Here is a 21909-nt window from a genome sequence, read left to right as displayed (position 1 = left end):
TAAAATCAACTGTTACCACATCCACATAAACCTTGTTGACTTATCCCAAGTTTGTGTATGTCACATTTCATTCATTAATTTTTGGTGATATGTTTATAGAATATGTAGGTTTGGTGAAAATAACTAAAAAAATAAAAATAATGATAATAATTTATGAGTGTAGCAAACACAGGTTTAACATTGCCTTGTGAAAATAATAATAATGATAATTTATGAGTGTAGCACACACAGGTTTAACATTGCCTTTTGAAAATAATAATAATGATAATTTATGAGTGTAGCACACACAGGTTTAACATTGCCTTGTGAAAATAATAATGATAATAATAATTTATGAGTGTAGCACACACAGGTTCGACTGTGAATCATTCTGTATACTTTTTGGTAAAAAATTTTATTTATGACTAAATAAAAGGCACACAAGTTAAATTATTGAAATTTGGAATTTTCTGACATGTTTTATTTCTGAAGCCTAATAACATCCTATCTTATGCCATCTTACTTGTACATATACCATCCATTTGTATTTCAAAGCAGAATCAAAAATGCATTTCTTCTGATTTTTCAGAAGAAGAAAATGATGAAAAATCCAATGGCAAACAGGAACGGAAGGAATCCAGGGATGTTGCTAACCAAGAGACAGAGTCCCATGACTTCTTCGGGGCCTCCCTGGTAAAGGCTGCATTAAACAGGGCTTCAAGGTACCAACAGCTGGTCGATACTGATGAGGAGAGGGAGGTGCGCAAAATTCCAAAACCTGTTGAGACCCAGGTTAAAACTTCTAAAGAACAGGCAGAGTCCAGTTCCTCATATGCAGAAGATGATCATCTGGACGTACATGTAAACAAAAACGCTATAGACTTCAGTTACAAGGAGTTAGAAGATGAGTATGGTAGTCGACCTGTTCCTGCCACCACTGTAAACAAACCACGAGAAGGACACCAGGGAGCACCACAGGAATTTAACAATCGGCGGTCCGTAGGGCGTGAAGTACCAACAGGTACAGATCAGAGAAATGCAAATTTATCAGACAGGATTGTGGGTCATGAGTATGGTGTACGACCACTTTTAGATGATGACGAATTGGAAGATGCTTATGGAATGCAACATCACCATGGCAACTCAGAGACAGGGTATTCACATGATCATGATGACAGTACACCCAGCAGTAACAGTACCGTGTCCCCAAACATGCTAGGTAGTCCTTCTTTGTCCCCATCTATGGAGAGGGGAACATCAGATCCATTTGCATCTGCACCATTTAGGAAGAAGCAGACACGAAAAAAGCGTCCATCAAGTGCTGTGATGCCAAATAAACCAACAGGAAACTCAGATATATTTGCAAAGGCTCCATTCAAACCAAAGTTTATGACAAAGTCTAAGACTCACCAATCTATTGGGAGCCCACTCTTACAGGGAGATATTGACAAACCTGAGGAGGGTCAAGGAGGAGAGTCAAGCAATGGTGATATATTTGGCAAAGCCCCCTTTAGAGTAGCTCTAGTAAATAAACCAAAACAATCGATGCAAGAGTTGTCTCCCCCTTGTGAGCCTGTCTCCTCTGAACAGACCAAACAATCTGTGATAGTTTCAACTCCCTCCTTTATGCCACCCAACCCCAGACAGTTCTACTCCATGTCTGTCACCACCTCCCACTCGGCCAGTGTACAAGCTCCTTTAAAAGAACCATCTAAGGAAGAGTTCTCCACTCCAGATCCCTTTGGGGCCGTTCCATTTGGTCATGTGAGGATGAATAAAAAGGCTGATGGTGTTCAAACGAGTACTGTGAAAAAGTCTCAGTCATTTGGTTATCAGCCACGTAATGTTGTACAGACACAGGATGTCAGGCAGACGTCTGGTGTGAGTGATGTTGGCTACCAAACCCTCAGTAATGAGGAAACTAAATTTCCAGATTCTATGTCTTCAGGACACCAACATGCTGAGGACTTTCTACTAAGCAGGGACAGTGAGGAGGAGGAGGAGGAGGAAGAAGATAATGATGAAGAAAACCTCAGTTCCAGTTTCCAGCATTCCAGGGGGCGCACCAAGCCTGTGCAACGAAGCCCACGTGACACTGTTTCTTCATCAGGGTTTGCCAATATGAGTTTTAATGATGATGATGAAGGAGGGGACCCTGATGGAGGTCATGCTCAGGGATTCATGGGTAAAGACCTAAATAGGAGTATGGGACAGAGTTTACATGTGTCAAGCATTCGCCATCCAGCATATACAAAGGAATCTATTTCACAAGTAGCCAATGCTTCAACCGAGGCAATGAAGGTCAGCTCTGGAGGCTACGACACCTTCACATGGCCAAGAAAACAACGCAAGATTCCAACTATTGGTATGGCCACTAATGAACCATTTAGTTCCAAAAAGAAAGTAGATGTGGTGTCAAAGTGATGATAAAATGTATTTATCAGCTTGTGATTTTACTAATTTTAAAATCTATTTGCAATGTACTGCAAAAAACTTTTTTCCAATTCCATGAAAGTTAATTTAATATTTACATTTTGCCGAGTTTTGTGCTTTAGAAATACATTTAATGATGCAAGGTTGTGCATTTAATATAGTTTCTTCTGTACATTTCATGTAGTTTCTAGATCTCCAAGATATTTTATATCATTTTTGCCTAGATCCACAGTACATTTCATATTGTGTCTGGATCTCCTATTGTTAGATATGCCTAATTTCATGATTATTAATACATTCAGAATAGTTTCTAGATTCCATTACATTCTTTACAATAAATCTAGACTCCCCAGTATAATTGACACAGGTTCTAGAACCCCTTGTATATTTGTTATAGTTTCTAGATCCCCTGTACATTTGATACAGTTTCTAGATCCCCTTTAGATCATTTGGTACAGATTCTAGATCTCCTGTAGATCTTGATACAGTTTCTAGATCCCCTGTAGATCATTTGATAAAGTTTCTAGATCCCCTGTAGATCATCTAATACAGATTCAAGATCCCCTTTAGATTTGATACAGTTTCTAGATCCCCTTTAGATTTGATACAGTTTCTAGATCCCCAGTAGATCATCTGATACAGTTTCTAGATCTCCTGTAGATCTTGATACAGTTTCTAGATCCCCATTAGATCATTTCATACAGATTCTAGATCTCCTGTAGATCTTGATACAGTTTCTAGATCCCCTGTAGATCATTTGATACAGTTTCTAGATCCCCTGTAGATCATTTGATATAGTTTCTAGGTCCCCTGTAGATCATTTGATACAGTTTCTAGATCCCCTGTAGATCATCTGATACAGATTCTAGATCCCCTTTAGATTTGATACAGTTTCTAGATCCCCTTTAGATCATTTGATACAGTTTCTAGATCCCCTTTAGATTTGATACAGTTTCAAGATCTCCTGTAGATCATCTGATACAGTTTCTAGATCCCCTGTAGATTTGATACAGTTTCTAGATCCCCTTTAGATCATTTGATACAGTTTCTAGATCCCCTGTAGATCTGATACAGATTCTAGATCCCCTGTAGATTTGATACAGTTTCTAGATCCCCTGTAGATCATTTGATACAGTTTCTAGATCCCTTGTAGATTTGATACAGTTTCTAGATCCCCTGTAGATCATTTGATACAGTTTCTAGATCCCCTGTAGATCATTTGATACAGTTTCTAGATTCCCAGTAGATCATCTGATACAGTTCCTCCACTTTATTTGAACAGTTTAGGTCTCCTGAACTTTACCCGGTGCTTCTCTTGTCCCTGATGACCTTTACTATTTATAAATCATACATTCATTTCTTAATTGTATCAGCTATACATCAGTCATCTGTAGGCAGTGCTTCAAAATAACATGTATTATGTATAAATTATGTACATTGTGTATGCTGATTCAGAGTATATGTTTATTTAGTTTGTATATAGATGCCTTTTAACTTATACTGATGTACTAAATGGTTATTCTTGTTCAATGTGGGAGGTAGGCCTTTTTAATGTTTTTTGTGACATCCACAATTTAATTACAGAAGCTGTTAGTGTTTATACAAAATACCTGATTATACAAAATACCTGATTATACAAAATACCTGATTATACAAAATACCTGATTAAGTTTATCATTAGAAAATAAACTCCAATAAAACACAACAATTTGTATAGCTCATTGGTTCCGGAAGTACGATTATATTTTCGTAACCCCTTTATTGTAGTGACTGGTTGACTGCTGCAATGCGTTAAATTGACTGTAAGCACCAAATATCTGCAGCCTCATATTATCTTAGTGGCAATATTATACAGTCTTCAGGGCCATGTGAACTAAAACTGTGGTGCTGCGTCCATCTGTTGTTCATTAACATTACTTTTGATACCCCATTTATGAAAATAATATTTCTACAACAACAAAATAGATTTTAGCAAAATTTTGTCAAGAGGATAACAGTGTGTCACTGTAGAGAATGAACGTTCACCCATCAGATCCAGGCCCACACAAGTTATTGGAGGATATAGCTTTAAGAAAACTTATCTTTCCATATTATTGAAGGATTTTGATAACATAACCCATGGTAGTAGAGAGTCAAATGTAGGAAGTTCATGAGTTCATGAATTCTACTCCAAAACAATTCTGATCCTTGCTATATAACCATGTAGATACAATTGACCAAGGTTACAGGGTATGTCCGGGATCTAGCCCCGTGCTACAGGTTGTATCCTAAAGTGTTCAGTCCACATCTAAACCTAAATACAAGATTACCAATGGGCAATATACAACATGGCAAAGGAACATTCATGATTTATTGTATCAAAATGAATACTTAAGTGGAAATGGTATTATTAAGTCAAAAGGCCAAGAGGGGAAAAAATACTACATGTTTTGATGACTAATTAAAACATAATGTTTCAAAGAGATGGGTAAAAAACAGAGAGAAGAAATCTCTGTATTAGATGGAAACCACGTTTAAAAGAGATGGGTTGAAAACAGAGAGAAGAAATCTCTGTATTAGATGGAAACCAGGTTTAAAAGAGATGGGTTGAAAACAGAGAAGAAATCTCTGTAGTAGATGGAAACCAGGTTTAAAAGAGATGGGTTGAAAACAGAGAGAAGAGATCTCTGTATTAGATGGAAACCACGTTTAAAAGAGATGGGTAAAAAACAGAGAGAAGAGATCTCTGTATTAGATGGAAACCACGTTTAAAAGAGATGGGGAAAAAACAGAGAGAAGAAATCTCTGTATTAGATGGAAACCAGGTTTAAAAGAGATGGGTTGAAAACAGAGAGAAGAAATCTCTGTATTAGATGGAAACCAGGTTTAAAAGAGATGGGTTGAAAACAGAGAGAAGAAATCTCTGTAGTAGATGGAAACCAGGTTTAAAAGAGATGGGTTGAAAACAGAGAGAAGAGATCTCTGTATTAGATGGAAACCACGTTTAAAAGAGATGGGTTGAAAACAGAGAGAAGAGATCTCTGTATTAGATGGAAACCAGGTTTAAAAGAGATGGGTTGAAAACAGAGAAGAAATCTCTGTATTAGATGGAAACCACGTTTCAAAGAGATGGGTTGAAAACAGAGAGAAGAAATCTCTGTAGTAGATGGAAACCAGGTTTTAAAGAGATAGGTTGAAGAAGAAGAAATCTCTGTATTAGATGTTAAAAAAGGCGAGGGGCAATAACTTCCTGATAATCAAATGCTGCTGATAAAAAGACAATCTTGTGTTATGGCTTTAAGCATACCTAGTTTCAAAGAAGTTGAAATCTGAGACGGGAGGTACTGAGGTCTGCCACATTCCCAGGGACTTTATCCTAAGGTCATAATATAAGTCTTAAAGGTTCCAAGCATATATACAGTGGATGTAGAGAGCCAGGTGAGTGTTAGAGGTGATCTTGTTTTAATTAAAACATCATTTCAATTTGTGACGATTATAGTGGCTGATCACACTACATATTACAGCTGAAGCCTGACATTGTTTTGGTTTACCTCTGCTCTTTATCTATATTTTTGCTTCTTTTTCTGCATAAGGGTATTCCCTAACTGTAGTATATTTTTATGCATATTTATTTATTTTTTCAAACTCCATAAATCTTGACTTCTAGGTTCTTCTTTTCTTCAGTCTCGGAGTGAATTAAGTTATGACATATGTTACTACAGCAGTATTGGGCAGAATCACCAGTCAGTCATGTTAGGGTAAATATCAACAGTTCAGGGGTATTCTGTGATTAATATTAAGAAGATAACAATAGTGTGACATCCAGTTAAAAGATAAATACACTATACTAATTTGTTGTTAATTTGGTTTTCACAGTTCAGATGACAATATTATGTAGTCAAAGGTTTATTGTTAGGGTGTTTACTATAAATAGAATGACCATCCTGACCTAATTGTGACTGTCCATAACATACAGTGGTTCCGATATTGAGATATCTTAATAATTAGGTCACTGAGTAGATTGAGTGTTGGAAACATTTCATACCATCAATCAATCATTGTCTGGGCTGTCTAAATATTTTAATGTTATATTTTCATGAAAAATTTTACTTCTTCTTTTAGATACAAACTTTTAAACCTTGTAATCAAGTTTAGTTGATCCCTGTTGGAATCTGTTAATGAAGTGAATGGGTAGAGGCTTATTGATGCCCAATGGAACCTTGTAATGAGGTGAAGGGGTGAAGGGTCATTGATGCCCAATGGAACCTTGTAATGAGGTGAAGGGGATGCCCAATGGAACCTTGTAATGAGGTGAAGGGGTGAAGGGTTATTGATGCCCAATGGAACCTTGTAATGAGGTGAAGGGGTGAAGGGTCATTGATGCCCAATGGAACCTTGTAATGAGGTGAAGGGGTGAAGGGTCATTGATGCCCAATGGAACCTTGTAATGAGGTGAAGGGGTGAAGGGTCATTGATGCCCAATGGAACCTTGTAATGAGGTGAAGGGGTGAAGGGTCATTGATGCCCAATGGAACCTTGTAATGAGGTGAAGGGGTGAAAGGTCATTGATGCCCAATGGAACCTTGTAATGAGGTGAAGGGATGGAGGGTCATTGTTGCCAACTGAAACCTTGTAATGAGGTGAAGGGGTGAAGGGTCATTGATGCCCAATGGAACCTTGTAATGAGGTGAAGGGATGGAGGGTCATTGTTGCCAACTGAAACCTTGTAATGAGGTGAAGGGGTGAAGGGTCATTGATGCCTACTTGAACCTTGTAATGAGGTGAAGGGGTGGAGGGTTATTGATGCCCAATGGAACCTTGTAATGAGGTTGAGGGGTGAAGGGTCATTGATGCCTACTTGAACCTCGTAATGAGGTGAAGGGGTGAAGGGTCATTGTTGCCCAACTGAAACCTTGTAATGAGGTGAAGGGATGGAGGGTCATTGAAGCCCACTGGAACATTGGAATGGGGTGGAGGGTCATTGAAGCCCACTGGAACCTTGTAATGAGATGAAGAGATGGAAGATCAGTGATGCCCATTAGATTCTTGTGGTGACTTCTACTATTCTCTGCAGCACATACTTAAATAGCTGATCTACAAACTTTATCCAGAACTTTTTCTAGTATCTAGTTTCTATGTATTTTTGATATGGAGATGTTTTCAGAATTTCCCAAACATACATTGATTAACATAGATTGAAGTGACTTCCTGCACTGCTGTTCATGTTCTTCATATGAAGGGAGATCATCCACTGCCATATCAACAAATCAGGGGAGTTAACCTAAAATGTCAAATGTGCCATTTTTTTGTGTATAGTATCTGCTGTGTCTTAGTAGCATAATATGTATATGTGTACTTTTTCTTTGATTATGTCAGCCATTCAGTACAAATTATGTCATGCTTTCATTGCAGTTTCTAATAGTTTCAGAGTAAACATTCTTTCCTTTTGTAACATATCACATTATGAAGCAAATGTCTGGACTGCAAACTTAGTTATAACTGTCAAGTCTTCCAATCTAGACACCACTCCCCTTCTGATTTTGTCTGCTAGACTTCATTTTATTAGGAATGTGATGATGTTTTGATTATAAATCCTTATCCTATAGACTGTTGTCAGTGAGGCAGTCTGATATACCTTAACCATTCGGCTTATACCTTACAGTCATCTCTTTATTTTTCTTGTTTCTTTTATTTTTCTTATTTCAGCTCTGAAAATATTTACAATGTCTTCATTTATTTTTTTGTGAATATTACTTGTTTGAAGCAGATATATATTTACCTCTATCAAACACATCAATAATGGTTATAGATATCAATGATTGTCATTAGGATGTGGTCATCAAACTGGATATATTCGAATATACAAAAAAATATTTATAAAGATCACATGGTTTTAAGTGTAAACTAATACCCTGCGTTGCCATGATTGACTAGCTTCATAGTCCTCTAGTCAGAATGATATGTGAGATTGACATGATGAAGTTTTTCTGTAGAGAATGTTTTATCCTGACTTGTAAGTAAGTAGATTAGAACCTTCATACTTTGATGTTACGGAGTACAAAGTTCTGCCCTCTCTCCATCTGTAGATAGATCTGCTATACACAGTTTGAACTTTCTGGACTCTAAACAGAATTTGATTTAACTGTATCAGAAAAAACTAATCATAAATACAACTTTAATTCACAGACAGAGAAATACCCAAACTCCTACATTAGAGGTGACGAAAATATGCAATAATAAAAACAGAGACATAACAGCTGGTATAATAGGGCAATCTAGATCTCCATATTATAACAAAAAGTATGTAGATCCTGACCAGAGACATAACAGCTGGTATAAGAGGGCAATCTAGATCTCCATATTATAACAAAAAGTATGTAGATCCTTACCAGAGACATAACAGCTGGTATAAGAGGGCAATCAAGATCTCCATATTATAACAAAAAGTATGTAGATCCTTACCAGAGACATAACAGCTGGTATAATAGTAACATATTAAAACATACAGGCACTAGATGAGAGGTAATTCAAAAACGGTTTTTAGGTCACCTGATCCCCTTTTGTCTGGCGTCATTGTAAACTTTTAACATTTTAACATAATTATAAATTACATGACCTTAAGGTCTCACATTTCCCCTTATTAATTGTTTGTTTTCCTTCAGAAATAGTTCAAACTTGCTTAGAATTATCAGCTGAAGATGACATTATGATAAGGTGCACATATTGATCTCGACTGAACCCTAGGGGTTGATGAGCTGGTCAAAAATGGGTCAAATTGACCGAAATTTCAACAATCTTCTCAAAAGCTAAATAAAGTAGAACCAAATACTCTTTCTAGATGGAAGTGTCTTACGATACTTTACCAAAATTGTGAATTTCATGACCCCAGGGTTTCATGTTTCCCATTGAGGAGTGAGTAAAATCTACCATAGTTTGTGTTTCAAGCATAATTTGTTTATTTTCTTCTATAAATAGTTCAAACTTGGTAAGAATTATAAGAATCAGCTAACACTTTGATGAGATGCACATATTGATCCCTAGGAGTTGATGGGCAGGGCCAAAATTGGGTCAAGTTGACTGAAACTTCAAAGGGGTTTTACTTTTTATGGATGAGTCTATATAGGAAAATTCAGTTTTTGAGTGTAATTTCTTTTAATTCAAACTTGGTAAGAAGCATGGGATAGAAGTAGATATTAAACATAGTTTACATGTTGGATTATGTGTACAATGAAGTTAAAGCTATTTTACTTTTTTAACAAAATTATTTCTAAGAAATTTTAAAAGAAGCATTGTAACTCAGGTGACCCTTAAGGCCCTTGGACTAAGGGATGCTTGAAGAACTGTGGAGTGGGTGAGGGGCATTGTCGGGACGAAATTGTAATATTAAGGCCATAAAATGGATAGACTGACAATTAGACTAGGCAATGTTCTATATACAAGTGATACGAATGCCTTATCGTGACCTAGGTACTGTTCTATCTACAAGTGACAACTGAACCTGACTAAACACTTGGTACTGTGTTATCTACAAGTGACAACTAGACCTGACTAAACACTAGGTACTGTTCTATCTACAAGTGACAACTGGACCTGACTAAACACTAGGTACTGTGCTATCTACAAGTGACAACTAGACCAGGCTAAACACTAGGTACTGTTCTATCTACAAGGGACAACTGGACCTGACTAAACACAAGGTACTGTTCTATCTACAAGTGACAACTGGACCTGACTAAACACAAGGTACTGTGTTGTCTACAAGTGACAACTGGACCTGACTAAATGCTAGGTACTGTGCTATCTACAAGTGACAACTGGATCTGACTAAACACTAGGTACTGTGCTATCTACAAGTGACAAATGGACCTGACTAAACACTAGGTACTGTTCTATCTACAAGGGACAACTGGACCTGACTAAACACAAGGTACTGTGTTGTCTACAAGTGACAACTGGACCTGACTAAATGCTAGGTACTGTTCTATCTACAAGGGACAACTGGACCTGACTAAACACAAGGTACTGTGTTGTCTACAAGTGACAACTGGACCTGACTAAATGCTAGGTACTGTGCTATCTACAAGTGACAACTGGATCTGACTAAACACTAGGTACTGTGCTATCTACAAGTGACAACTGGATCTGACTAAACACTAGGTACTGTGCTATCTACAAGTGACAACTGGATCTGACTAAACACTAGGTACTGTGTTGTCTACAAGTGACAACTAGACCTGACTAAACACTAGGTACTGTGTTATCTACAAGTGACAACTGGACCTGACTAAACACTAGGTACTGTGCTATCTACAAGTGACAACTAGACCAGGCTAAACACTAGGTACTGTTCTATCTACAAGGGACAACTGGACCTGACTAAACACAAGGTACTGTTCTATCTACAAGTGACAACTGGACCTGACTAAACACTAGGTACTGTGTTATCTACAAGTGACAACTAGACCTGACTAAACACTAGGTACTGTGTTATCTACAAGTGACAACTGGACCTGACTAAACACTAGGTACTGTGCTATCTACAAGAGACAACTAGACCAGGCTAAACACTAGGTACTGTTCTATCTACAAGAGACAACTAGACCTGACTAAACACTAGGTACTGTGTTATCTACAAGTGACAACTAGACCTGACTAAACACTAGGTACTGTTCTATCTACAAGTGACAACTGGACCTGACTAAACACTAGGTACTGTGCTATCTACAAGTGACAAATGGACCTGACTAAACAGTAGGTACTGTGTTATCTACAAGTGACAACTGGACCTGACTAAACACTAGGTACTGTGTTATCTACAAGTGACAACTAGACCTGACTAAACACTAGGTACTGTGTTATCTACAAGTGACAACTGGACCTGACTAAACACTAGGTACTGTGTTATCTACAAGTGACAACTGGACCTGACTAAACACTAGGTACTGTGTTATCTACAAGTGACAACTGGACCTGACTAAACACTAGGTATTGTGTTATCTACAAGTGACAACTGGACCTGACTAAACACTAGGTACTGTGTTATCTACAAGTGACAACTAGACCTGACTAAACACTAGGTACTGTGTTATCTACAAGTGACAACTAGACCTGACTAAACACTAGGTACTGTGTTATCTACAAGTGACAACTGGACCTGACTAAACACTAGGTACTGTGTTATCTACAAGTGACAACTGGACCTGACTAAACACTAGGTACTGTGTTATCTACAAGTGACAACTGGACCTGACTAAACACTAGGTACTGTGTTATCTACAAGTGACAACTGGACCTGACTAAACACTAGGTACTGTGTTATCTACAAGTGACAAATGGACCTGACTAAACACTAGGTACTGTTCTATCTACAAGTGACAACTGGACCTGACTAAACACTAGGTACTGTTCTATCTACAAGTGACAACTGGACCTGACTAAACACTAGGTACTGTGTTATCTACAAGTGACAACTGGACCTGACTAAACACTAGGTACTGTGTTATCTACAAGTGACAACTGGACCTGACTAAACACTAGGTACTGTGTTATCTACAAGTGACAACTGGACCTGACTAATCACTAGGTACTGTGTTATCTACAAGTGACAACTGGACCTGACTAATCACTAGGTACTGTTCTATCTACAAGTGACAACTGGACTTGACTAATCACTAGGTACTGTTCTATCTACAAGTGACAACTAGACCTGACTAAACACTAGGTACTGTGTTATCTACAAGTGACAACTGGACCTGACTAAACACAAGGTACTGTGTTATCTACAAGTGACAACTGGACCTGACTAAACACTAGGTACTGTGTTATCTACAAGTGACAACTGGACCTGACTAAACACTAGGTACTGTGTTATCTACAAGTGACAACTGGACTGTATTGTTGTTGAATCGTCTATTCTACAAGATTATAGCATCATCCAATAAAAATAGTGCTTTGTTGTTAGGAAAACCAGAAATAATTTTTGTATATGTATGCCTTGTTTTGTCCTTCAACTGCTCAATGTTATCTTGTTTTTATAAATCAGGTTAGATCTAGTCAAATAATCATTCATAACAATTTTACTAGATTACGTACAAGATCATTTTATTTAATGACTTTATTTCATTTCATATTGATTTGCCCATATCTCACATTCCATTTGTTCTCTGTAAACAAAGTTCTTGTACAGTTGTGATGGAAAAATTGAATGTTAATTCAAGTCATTTGAATGTGTGATATCATGAATACAAACCTGTCTGCCAGATGGTGCTTTGTCACTAGGTAACATCGTCAAGGTTACCCACACTTAGTGTTAAACCTTCATCTGCTGGGACATCTTGGCATAACAGACAGTTGTGTGGGACACAATATACAACCAGGACTGGTGACAGACAGTTGTGTGTGATACAATATACAACCAGGACTGGTGACAGACAGTTGTGTGGGATACAATATACAACCAGGACTGGTGACTGGTGACAGACAGTTGTGTGGGATACAATATACAACCAGGACTGGTGACAGACAGTTGTGTGGGATACAATATACAACCAGGACTGGTGACAGACAGTTGTGTGAGATACAATATACAACCAGGACTGGTGACAGACAGTTGTGTGGGATACAATATACAACCAGGACTGGTGACAGACAGTTGTGTGAGATACAATATACAACCAGGACTGGTGACTGGTGACAGACAGTTGTGTGTGATACAATATACAACCAGGACTGGTGACAGACAGTTGTGTGTGATACAATATACAACCAGGACTGGTGTAAGACAGTTGTGTGGGATACAATATACAACCAGGACTGGTGACAGACAGTTGTGTGAGATACAATATACAACCAGGACTGGTGACAGACAGTATACAATATACAACCAGGACTGGTGACTGGTGACAGACAGTTGTGTGTGATACAATATACAACCAGGACTGGTGTAAGACAGTTGTGTGGGATACAATATACAACCAGGACTGGTGACTGGTGACAGACAGTTGTGTGGGATACAATATACAACCAGGACTGGTGACAGACAGTTGTGGGGGATACAATATATTCTGGTTATAAGATTTATTTGAAAAAAGATTTCATCAAATAATCGGTGAAGTGAGTGTTTTTAATTTTGCTGCTCCTTAAACAAGGTAAATCAACCTTCCTTTCAAAGTAGGTAATATTTGGATCTACTGAAATCATTTGTCAATGAACTGTTGTTGAAATTCTTTTAGAGAAATTGTGGCATTTTAATCAAAGCAGTTATAATAAAAGTAAGTTTATATCTGAGGAAGACACACAGTAAGGGTTGCCTTTTCTACCTTTTACTTTCAGAATTTAAATATTTGATATCAAATTAAAATTAACTACAGATTTAGGCTTAGTTGTTACTAACTACAATTTTGTACATCTGTTTGAACAGGGTTCATTTTCTTTCTCATTTAATTGCCTCTTTATGAGGCTGAAAATATTTATACCTCATACCTTCTTTGACAGAATTTTAAAAAAGTCCAGTAAAATCAGTGAATCAGATCATACAGTAACAGTGTCTACACAGTCAGCCTTAGACCTTAGTTCTACGATACTGGAACCTGAATCTAAGGCTATACAAATCAAAATTTCATATGAACTAACACCAAGGGTTAATTAATATGTTTTGCGTTGTGATGTGTATGTGCAATTAATTTTTGATAAACATCAATTCATTTTATTTGACTGCTTTTACTTTATTTTGGATAGTATTGATTTGTCATGTTAAACATCATAACCCCCAAACAACACATGACATGAAATACATTGTATCTCCTAAACAACAGATCTTATATAGTAATTGTATCTCCCAAACAACAGAAGTTGTGTAACACATTGCATCTCCAAAACAACAGAAGTTGTGTAACACATTGTATCTCCTAAACAACAGAAGTTGTTTAACACATTGTATCTCCCAAACAACAGAAGTTATTTAACACATTGTATCTCCCAAACAACAGAAGTTGTGTAACACATTGTATCTCCCAAACAACAGAAGTTGTTTAACACATTGCATCTCCAAAACAACAGAAGTTGTGTAACACATTGTATCTCCCAAACAACAGAAGTTGTTTAACACATTGCATCTCCAAAACAACAGAAGTTGTGTAACACATTGTATCTCCCAAACAACAGAAGTTGTTTAACACATTGCATCTCCAAAACAACAGAAGTTGTGTAACACATTGTATCTCCCAAACAACAGAGTTGTGTAACACTTTGTATCTCCAGAGTGAGCTTTTTGTACATATGTGATAGTATAGTAACTGAGGAACGCTTGTAAGCCTAGCATTTCCTGTGTATTGACTCCTCAAGATAGAAAATGTTGCTGCCATGAGGCAGGTAGCATAAATTTTCCGGTCGGGTCAAAGGAAAGCATTTAATGTGAAAGTTCTTTATCTAAAGTCAATTAAAAGAATGAGAGTGATTGGGGAAAATCTGTTGGTTTTGATGAGGAGACCAATTTATAAATGACTGTGATGATTGTTAAGTTTGAGGTGTTTGTAGTTATCTCTTGTCTAAGTTATAGAAGTGTGTGTATCATGCGCCAACAAACATTGGCATTAGTGGTTGTATACTGTACAGAATGTTAACTAGTTGGTACACAGCTATAGTGTACTGGTATGATGATTCATAGTAGAAGTAAAACCTGTTAGATAAAATAATAAACATCCATATGTCTTGAGAGAGAAATAATGACTTATGATCAATAAAAATCAATTATACCATCAGAATGTTGTTGTTATTTTTCTAGAGAAATGTTGTTTTTATTCCATTTTAGGGGAGGGGAGGGGTGGGGACAAACATTTTTATGTATGACCATAATTTTACTTGTTAATAAGGCTTCATACAATAGCATTGTACAATCTGATAGAACTTACAAAAATATATGATAGAATAGTTACAATTGAACATGAAGTTGACCCAAGAAAACAACAGTCTTTTTGTCCAATACATGGACTACAAATTAAATACTGTTTAAGATATTGTCACAATTTTTGTAGCTGCACATGTGCATCAGTCTTGTGATTGATTCATGGCTTCTGCTGCCTGGGGACAATGACCAGAAGTACATTCTGCTATGGTTGAGTTTCATTTTTTACTTTGTCCTGTTACCTCGGAAAACAATGATATATACTTGATATAGACAGTTCGCTCCTCCTCACAATCATCCCCGATACTTCAGGGGTTACAATCACTTTCACTCTGTATACCCCTGGACCCATCCTTGATACTCCAGGGGTTACAATCACTTTCACTCTGTATACCCCTGGACCCATCCTTGATACTCCAGGGGTTACAATCACTTTCACTCTGTATACCCCTGGACCCACCCTTGATACTCCAGGGGTTACAATCACTTTCACTCTGTATACCCCTGGACCCATCCTTGATACTTCAGGGGTTACAATCACTTTCACTCTGTATACCCCTGGACCCATCCTTGATACTCCAGGGGTTACAATCACTTTCACTCTGTATACCCCTGGACCCATCCTTGATACTCCAGGGGTTACAATCACTTTCACTCTGTATACCCCTGGACCCATCCTTGATACTCCAGGGGTTACAATCACTTTCACTCTGTATACCCCTGGAACCATCCTAGATACTTCAGGGGTTACAATTACTTTCGGTATCTGTACCCCTGGAACCATCCTCGATAATCCAGGGGTTACAAACACTTTCACTCTCTGTACCCCAGGAACCATCCTCGATACTCCAGTGGTTACAATCACTTTCACTCTGTATACCCCTGGAACCATCCTCGATACATCAAGGGTTACAATCACTTTCGGTATCTGTACCTCTGGAACCATTCTCGATACTCCAGGGATTACAATCACTTTCGGTCTCTGTACCCCTGGAACCACCATCAATACTTCTGTACCCCTGGAACCATCCTTGATAATCCAGCTGTTACATTCACTTTCGCTCTCTGTACCCCTGGAACCACCATCAATATTTCTGTACCCCTGGAACCATTCTCGATACTCCAGGGGTTACAATCACTTCGCTCTCTGTACCCCTGGAACCATCCTCGATACACCAGTGGTTACAATCACTTTCAGTCTCTACCCCTGGAACCATCCTTGATACACCAGTGGTTATAATCACTTTCGCTCTCTGCACCCCTGGAACCATCCTCGATACACCAGGGGTTACAGTCACTTTCGGTCTATGCACCCCTGGAACCATCCTCGATACTTCAGGGGTTACAGTCACTTTCGCTCTCTGTACCCCTGGAACCATTCTTGATACTCCAGGGATTACAATCACTTTCAGTCTCTGTACACCTGGAACCATCCTCGATACTCCAGGGGTTACAATCACTTTTGGTCTCCGCACCCCTGGAACATGTCATAGCAAAATTGAAGGTCCCATATGCTACAATGAAAAGACTAGTTTGATGCTTTAATGTACACGAATCTTGAGGTCGTCTAACGATATATTGTTATGGCTTTGAAGTTTGAGTTGCTCCTTTGTAATTTCAAAAAGAGCGTATCAGCCTTTGATTGGTCAGTTTTTTCTCCTGGAACCAATCAAATTACTTTGCTTGTGCCTCCAATTTTGCCACGGGATGTTCCAGGGGTATTGAGGGTGCCTCACATTCAGATGTGGGTTCTTGTGTGGTATTTTCCTGTTCAACATAGTTCAAGTGTGAAAGTCATTTAGTAATTCTATTAATTTCCACTGATCGTATACAATCATGTGAAACCTTACCTCCGAACGTTAGGTGTGTAACCCTGCTGACTCATGGCTACTACTGATGTAGATTTAATGGTAAACCCCAGCCATTGATATCCTTACACATGTATGAAGTGATGTCAGGATGCTGACACTTTCCATCATTACATCCAAAAATTGGTGGGATGCGTATGTAACAGTCTGATTGTCACTATTCTACAACTGTACCACCAAACTGTGATACATTGTTCTGTAACTGGTTCCACCCAGGTCAGGTTTGCCTGCTAAGTATTCATAAACTGATGAATAATATAACCACAACACCAAAGGTAAATTATCTACACTAGCTCTTTATTCACACAACAATTGAAACTTATGTTGGTACGAAACTCCATAAAATACACAACTAGCACAAGTACAGTGTAAAGTATACCTTTAGATATCTTTATAAACACATATAATGGTACACATAAACTTGCATGAGATTCAATAAGATGTTTAGAGGTAATAGTTAACATGAAGGACAGAACTGATGATTAAAGTCTTGGTGAAGTTATTTTTAGCTATTTTAGAGAAATGTTCCTCTGGAATCAGTAAATGACTATCTGTTACCATAGAAACCATAGAAATAATAGAACAGAAAGCTCTTCTATAACAGAAAACACAAGGCCACTTTCTCGACATGTGTAGGAAGCTTCCTGGAATTATTTGAAATGTCTTGAAGATATGCTCTGGAAATACTTCAATCACTGATTTTAAATATTTGTTCCCATGGTCACCAAAGAGAAATTCAAACTGGAAAATTATGCACTGGTATTCTTCTGGATTGATGTGTGTAGAATCTAGTTTTGCTCTAGGATGGTTTTGGTAATTTTGACTAGTTGTTTCTGCGGTAAAAGGAAAATATTTGAAACTGAAAACTACTCCATAGCAAACAGCATAACTAGACTATATTCATTGAGTTATCTTGAACGATTTTGGAAATTTACTCCAGCAATGCTGAAATCAGTGACTTTAACTTTTGTTTGCTTCATAAGCATGAAAACTTTGATAAAATTGCGACTGAAAATTGCTGCTTAATAGCAACAAGGACACTAGTAAACCCATTTGAAAATTTTGTTAAATTTTCTGGGGATACAATCCAGAAAATACTAATAAATGGAAGGAATCGGTTTGTAAATCACTGTACAAACTACTTATGTTTTCAACAATCAGTTGACAAATATAGAAAAATATTTCATTCTCATAAAGGGATAACTTACAACTCTCAAAGTCTATTTCCATAGCATACATGTGACTTATCTCTTAATGTGATGGAACGCTCTATAAATCTGTTGTCTGCCCTTAAACAATTACTTCTAGTTCTATAAATCTGTTGTCTGCCCTTAAACAATTACTTCTAGCTCTATAAATATGTGACCTGCCATATAACAATTCTTTCTAGCTCTATAAATCTGTGTTCTGCCCTTAAACAATTCTTTCTAGCTCTATAAATCTGTTGTCTGCCCTTAAACAATTACTTCTAGCTCTATAAATATGTGACCTGCCATATAACAATTCTTTCTAGCTCTGTAAATCTGTGTTCTGCCCTTAAACAATTCTTTCTAGCTCTATAAATCTGTTGTCTGCCCTTAAACAATTACTTCTAGCTCTATAAATATGTGACCTGCCATATAACAATTCTTTCTAGCTCTGTAAATCTGTGTTCTGCCCTTAAACAATTCTTTCTAGCTCTATAAATCTGTTGTCTGCCCTTAAACAATTACTTCTAGCTCTATAAATATGTGACCTGCCATATAACAATTCTTTCTAGCTCTATAAATCTGTGTTCTGCCCTTAAACAATTCTGTTCTAGCTCTATAAATCTGTGTCTGCCCTTAAACAATTACTTCTAGCTCTATAAATATGTGACCTGCCATATAACAATTCTTTCTAGCTCTATAAATCTGTGTTCTGCCCTTAAACAATTCTTTCTAGCTCTATAAATCTGTGTTCTGCCCTTTAACAATTACTTCTAGCTCTTTAAATATGTGTTCTGCCCTGTAACAATTCTTTTTAGCTCTATAAATCTGTGGTCTGCCCTAAAACAATTCTAGCTCTATAAATCTGTGTTCTGCCCTAAAACAATTCTTTTTAGCTCTATAAATCTGTGGTCTGCCCTAAAACAATTCTAGCTCTATAAATCTGTGTTCTGCCCTTTAACAATTCTTTCTAGCTCTATAAATCTGTGTTCTGCCCTGTAACAATTCTTTCTAGCTCTATAAATCTGTGTTCTGCCCTTTAACAATTACTTCTAGCTCTATAAATATGTGTTCTGCCATTTAACAATTCTTTTTAGCTCTATAAATCTGTGGTCTGCCCTAAAACAATTCTTTCTAGCTCTATAAATCTGTGTTCTGCCCTTAAACAATTCTAGCTCTATAAATCTGTGGTCTGCCCTTAAACAATTACTTCTAGCTCTATAAATCTGTGTTCTGCCATTTAACAATTCTTTTTAGCTCTATAAATCTGTGGTCTGCCCTAAAACAATTCTAGTTCTATAAATCTGTGTTCTGCCCTTAAACAATTACTTCTAGCTCTATAAATCTGTGTTCTGCCCTGTAACAATTCTAGTTCTATAAATCTGTGATCTGCCCTAAAACAATTCTTTTTAGCTCTATAAATCTGTGATCTGCCCTGTAAACAATTACTTCTAGCTCTATAAATCTGTGTTCTGTGTTCCCTTTAACAATTCTTTCTAGCTTAAATCTGTGAGCCCTAAAACAATTCTAGTATAAATCTGTGTTCTGCCCTTAAACAATTCTTTCTAGCTCTATAAATCTGTGTTCTGCCCTTTAACAATTACTTCTAGCTCTATAAATCTGTGATCTGCCCTAAAACAATTCTAGCTCTATAAATCTGTGTTCTGCCCTTAAACAATTACTTCTAGCTCTATAAATATGTGACCTGCCATATAACAATTCTTTCTAGCTCTATAAATCTGTGTTCTGCCCTTAAACAATTCTTTCTAGCTCTATAAATCTGTGTTCTGCCCTGTAACAATTCTTTCTAGCTCTATAAATCTGTGTTCTGCCCTGTAACAATTACTTCTAGCTCTATAAATCTGTGTTCTGCCCTTAAACAATTCTTTTTAGCTCTATAAATCTGTGTTCTGCCCTTAAACAATTCTAGCTCTATAAATCTGTGGTCTGCCCTTAAACAATTACTTCTAGCTCTATAAATTTGTGTTCTGCCATGTAACAATTCTTTCTAGCTCTATAAATCTGTGTTCTGCCCTTAAACAATTCTTTCTAGCTCTATAAATCTGTGTTCTGCTCTTTACAATTACTTCTAGTTCTATAAATCTGTGTTCTGCCCTTTACAATTACTTCTAGCTCTATAAATCTGTGATCTGCCCTAAAACAATTATCTCTAGCTCTATAAATCTGTGTTCTGCCCTTAAACAATTATCTCTAGCTTTGTAAATCTGTTGTCTGCAATTTAACAATTACGTCTAGCTCTATAAATCTGTGTTCAGCCCTTTACCAATTACTTCTAGCTCCATAAATCTATGGTTTGCCATTTAACAATTACTTCTAGCTCTATAAATATGTGACCTGCCATATAACAATTCTTTCTAGCTCTATAAATCTGTGATCTGCCCTAAAACAATTCTAGTTCTATAAATCTGTGTTCTGCCATTGAACAATTCTTTCTAGCTCTATAAATCTGTGATCTGCCCTAAAACAATTCTAGTTCTATAAATCTGTGTTCTGCCATTTAACAATTACTTCTAGCTCTATAAATATGTGACCTGCCATATAACAATTTTTTTCTAGCTCTATAAATCTGTGTTCTGCCCTAAAACAATTCTAGTTCTATAAATCTGTGTTTTGCCATTGAACAATTCTTTCTAGCTCTATAAATCTGTGATCTGCCCTAAAACAATTCTAGTTCTATAAATCTGTGTTCTGCCATTTAACAATTACTTCTAGCTCTATAAATCTGTGGTCTGTCGTATAACAATTACTTCTAGCTCTATAAATCTGTGATCTGCCCTAAAACAATTCTAGTTCTATAAATCTGTGTTCTGCCATTAAACAATTACTTCTAGCTCTATAAATCTGTGATCTGCCCTAAAACAATTCTAGTTCTATAAATCTGTGTTCTGCCATTAAACAATTACTTCTAGCTCTATAAATCTGTGTTCTGCCCTAGCCATAAATAACAATTTACTTCTAGCTCTATAAATCTGTGGTTCTGCCATTTAACAATTCTTCTAGCTCTATAAATATGTGACCTGCCATATAACAATTTTTTCTAGCTCTATAAATCTGTGTTCTGCCCTAAAACAATTCTAGTTCTATAAATCTGTGTTCTGCCATTTAACAATTCTTTCTAGCTCTATAAATCTGTGATCTGCCCTAAAACAATTCTAGTTCTATAAATCTGTGTTCTGCCCTTAAACAATTCTTTCTAGCTCCTGTGTTCTGCCCTTAAACACTAGCTTTGTAAATCTGTTGTCTAAAACAATTACTAGCTCTATAAATCTGTGTGCCCTTTACCAATTACTTCTAGCCCATAAATCTTGTGTTTGCCACAATTACTTCTAGCTCTATAAATATGTGACCTGCCATATAACAATTCTTTCTAGCTCTATAAATCTGTGTTCTGCCCTAAAACAATTCTAGTTCTATAAATCTGTGTTCTGCCATTTAACAATTCTTTCTAGCTCTATAAATCTGTGATCTGCCCTAAAACAATTCTAGTTCTATAAATCTGTGTTCTGCCATTTAACAATTACTTCTAGCTCTATAAATATGT

At 37.0% G+C, this 21909-nt stretch overlaps 1 protein-coding gene and 1 long non-coding RNA gene across 3 annotated transcripts in view; both read left to right on the top strand.

Moving 5' to 3' along the window:
- The window catches only part of LOC132559047 (AP2-associated protein kinase 1-like), a 59343-nt gene extending 56862 nt beyond the window's left edge, over positions 1 to 2481 (top strand). Inside the window, exon 17 of the mRNA XM_060223653.1 lies at positions 569 to 2481. Within this exon, the coding sequence (XP_060079636.1) occupies positions 569 to 2403 (1835 nt within the window). The 3' untranslated portion in view covers positions 2404 to 2481. The remainder of the gene's footprint in view (positions 1 to 568) is intronic.
- A 5931-nt stretch (positions 2482 to 8412) lies between these two features.
- On the top strand, positions 8413 to 11365 carry LOC132559045 (uncharacterized). Of its 2 annotated transcripts, XR_009554599.1 has the most exons (4): positions 8413 to 10410; positions 10595 to 10916; positions 11009 to 11054; positions 11147 to 11365. It is a non-coding gene; the product is annotated as an uncharacterized LOC132559045 (long non-coding RNA). The 2 variants fall into 2 exon arrangements; XR_009554598.1 differs by having other exon boundaries at positions 11009 to 11365.
- The last annotated feature ends 10544 nt before the right edge of the window (positions 11366 to 21909 follow it).

Source organism: Ylistrum balloti, unplaced genomic scaffold, assembly GCF_031769215.1.
Source record: "Ylistrum balloti isolate Yb309-2 unplaced genomic scaffold, AGI_CSIRO_Ybal_v1 Utg370844, whole genome shotgun sequence".
Taxonomy (NCBI): Eukaryota; Metazoa; Mollusca; class Bivalvia; order Pectinida; family Pectinidae; genus Ylistrum; species Ylistrum balloti.
The sequence above is the reverse complement of the archived record's forward strand: the minus strand, read 5'-3'. Positions and strand labels throughout refer to the sequence as shown.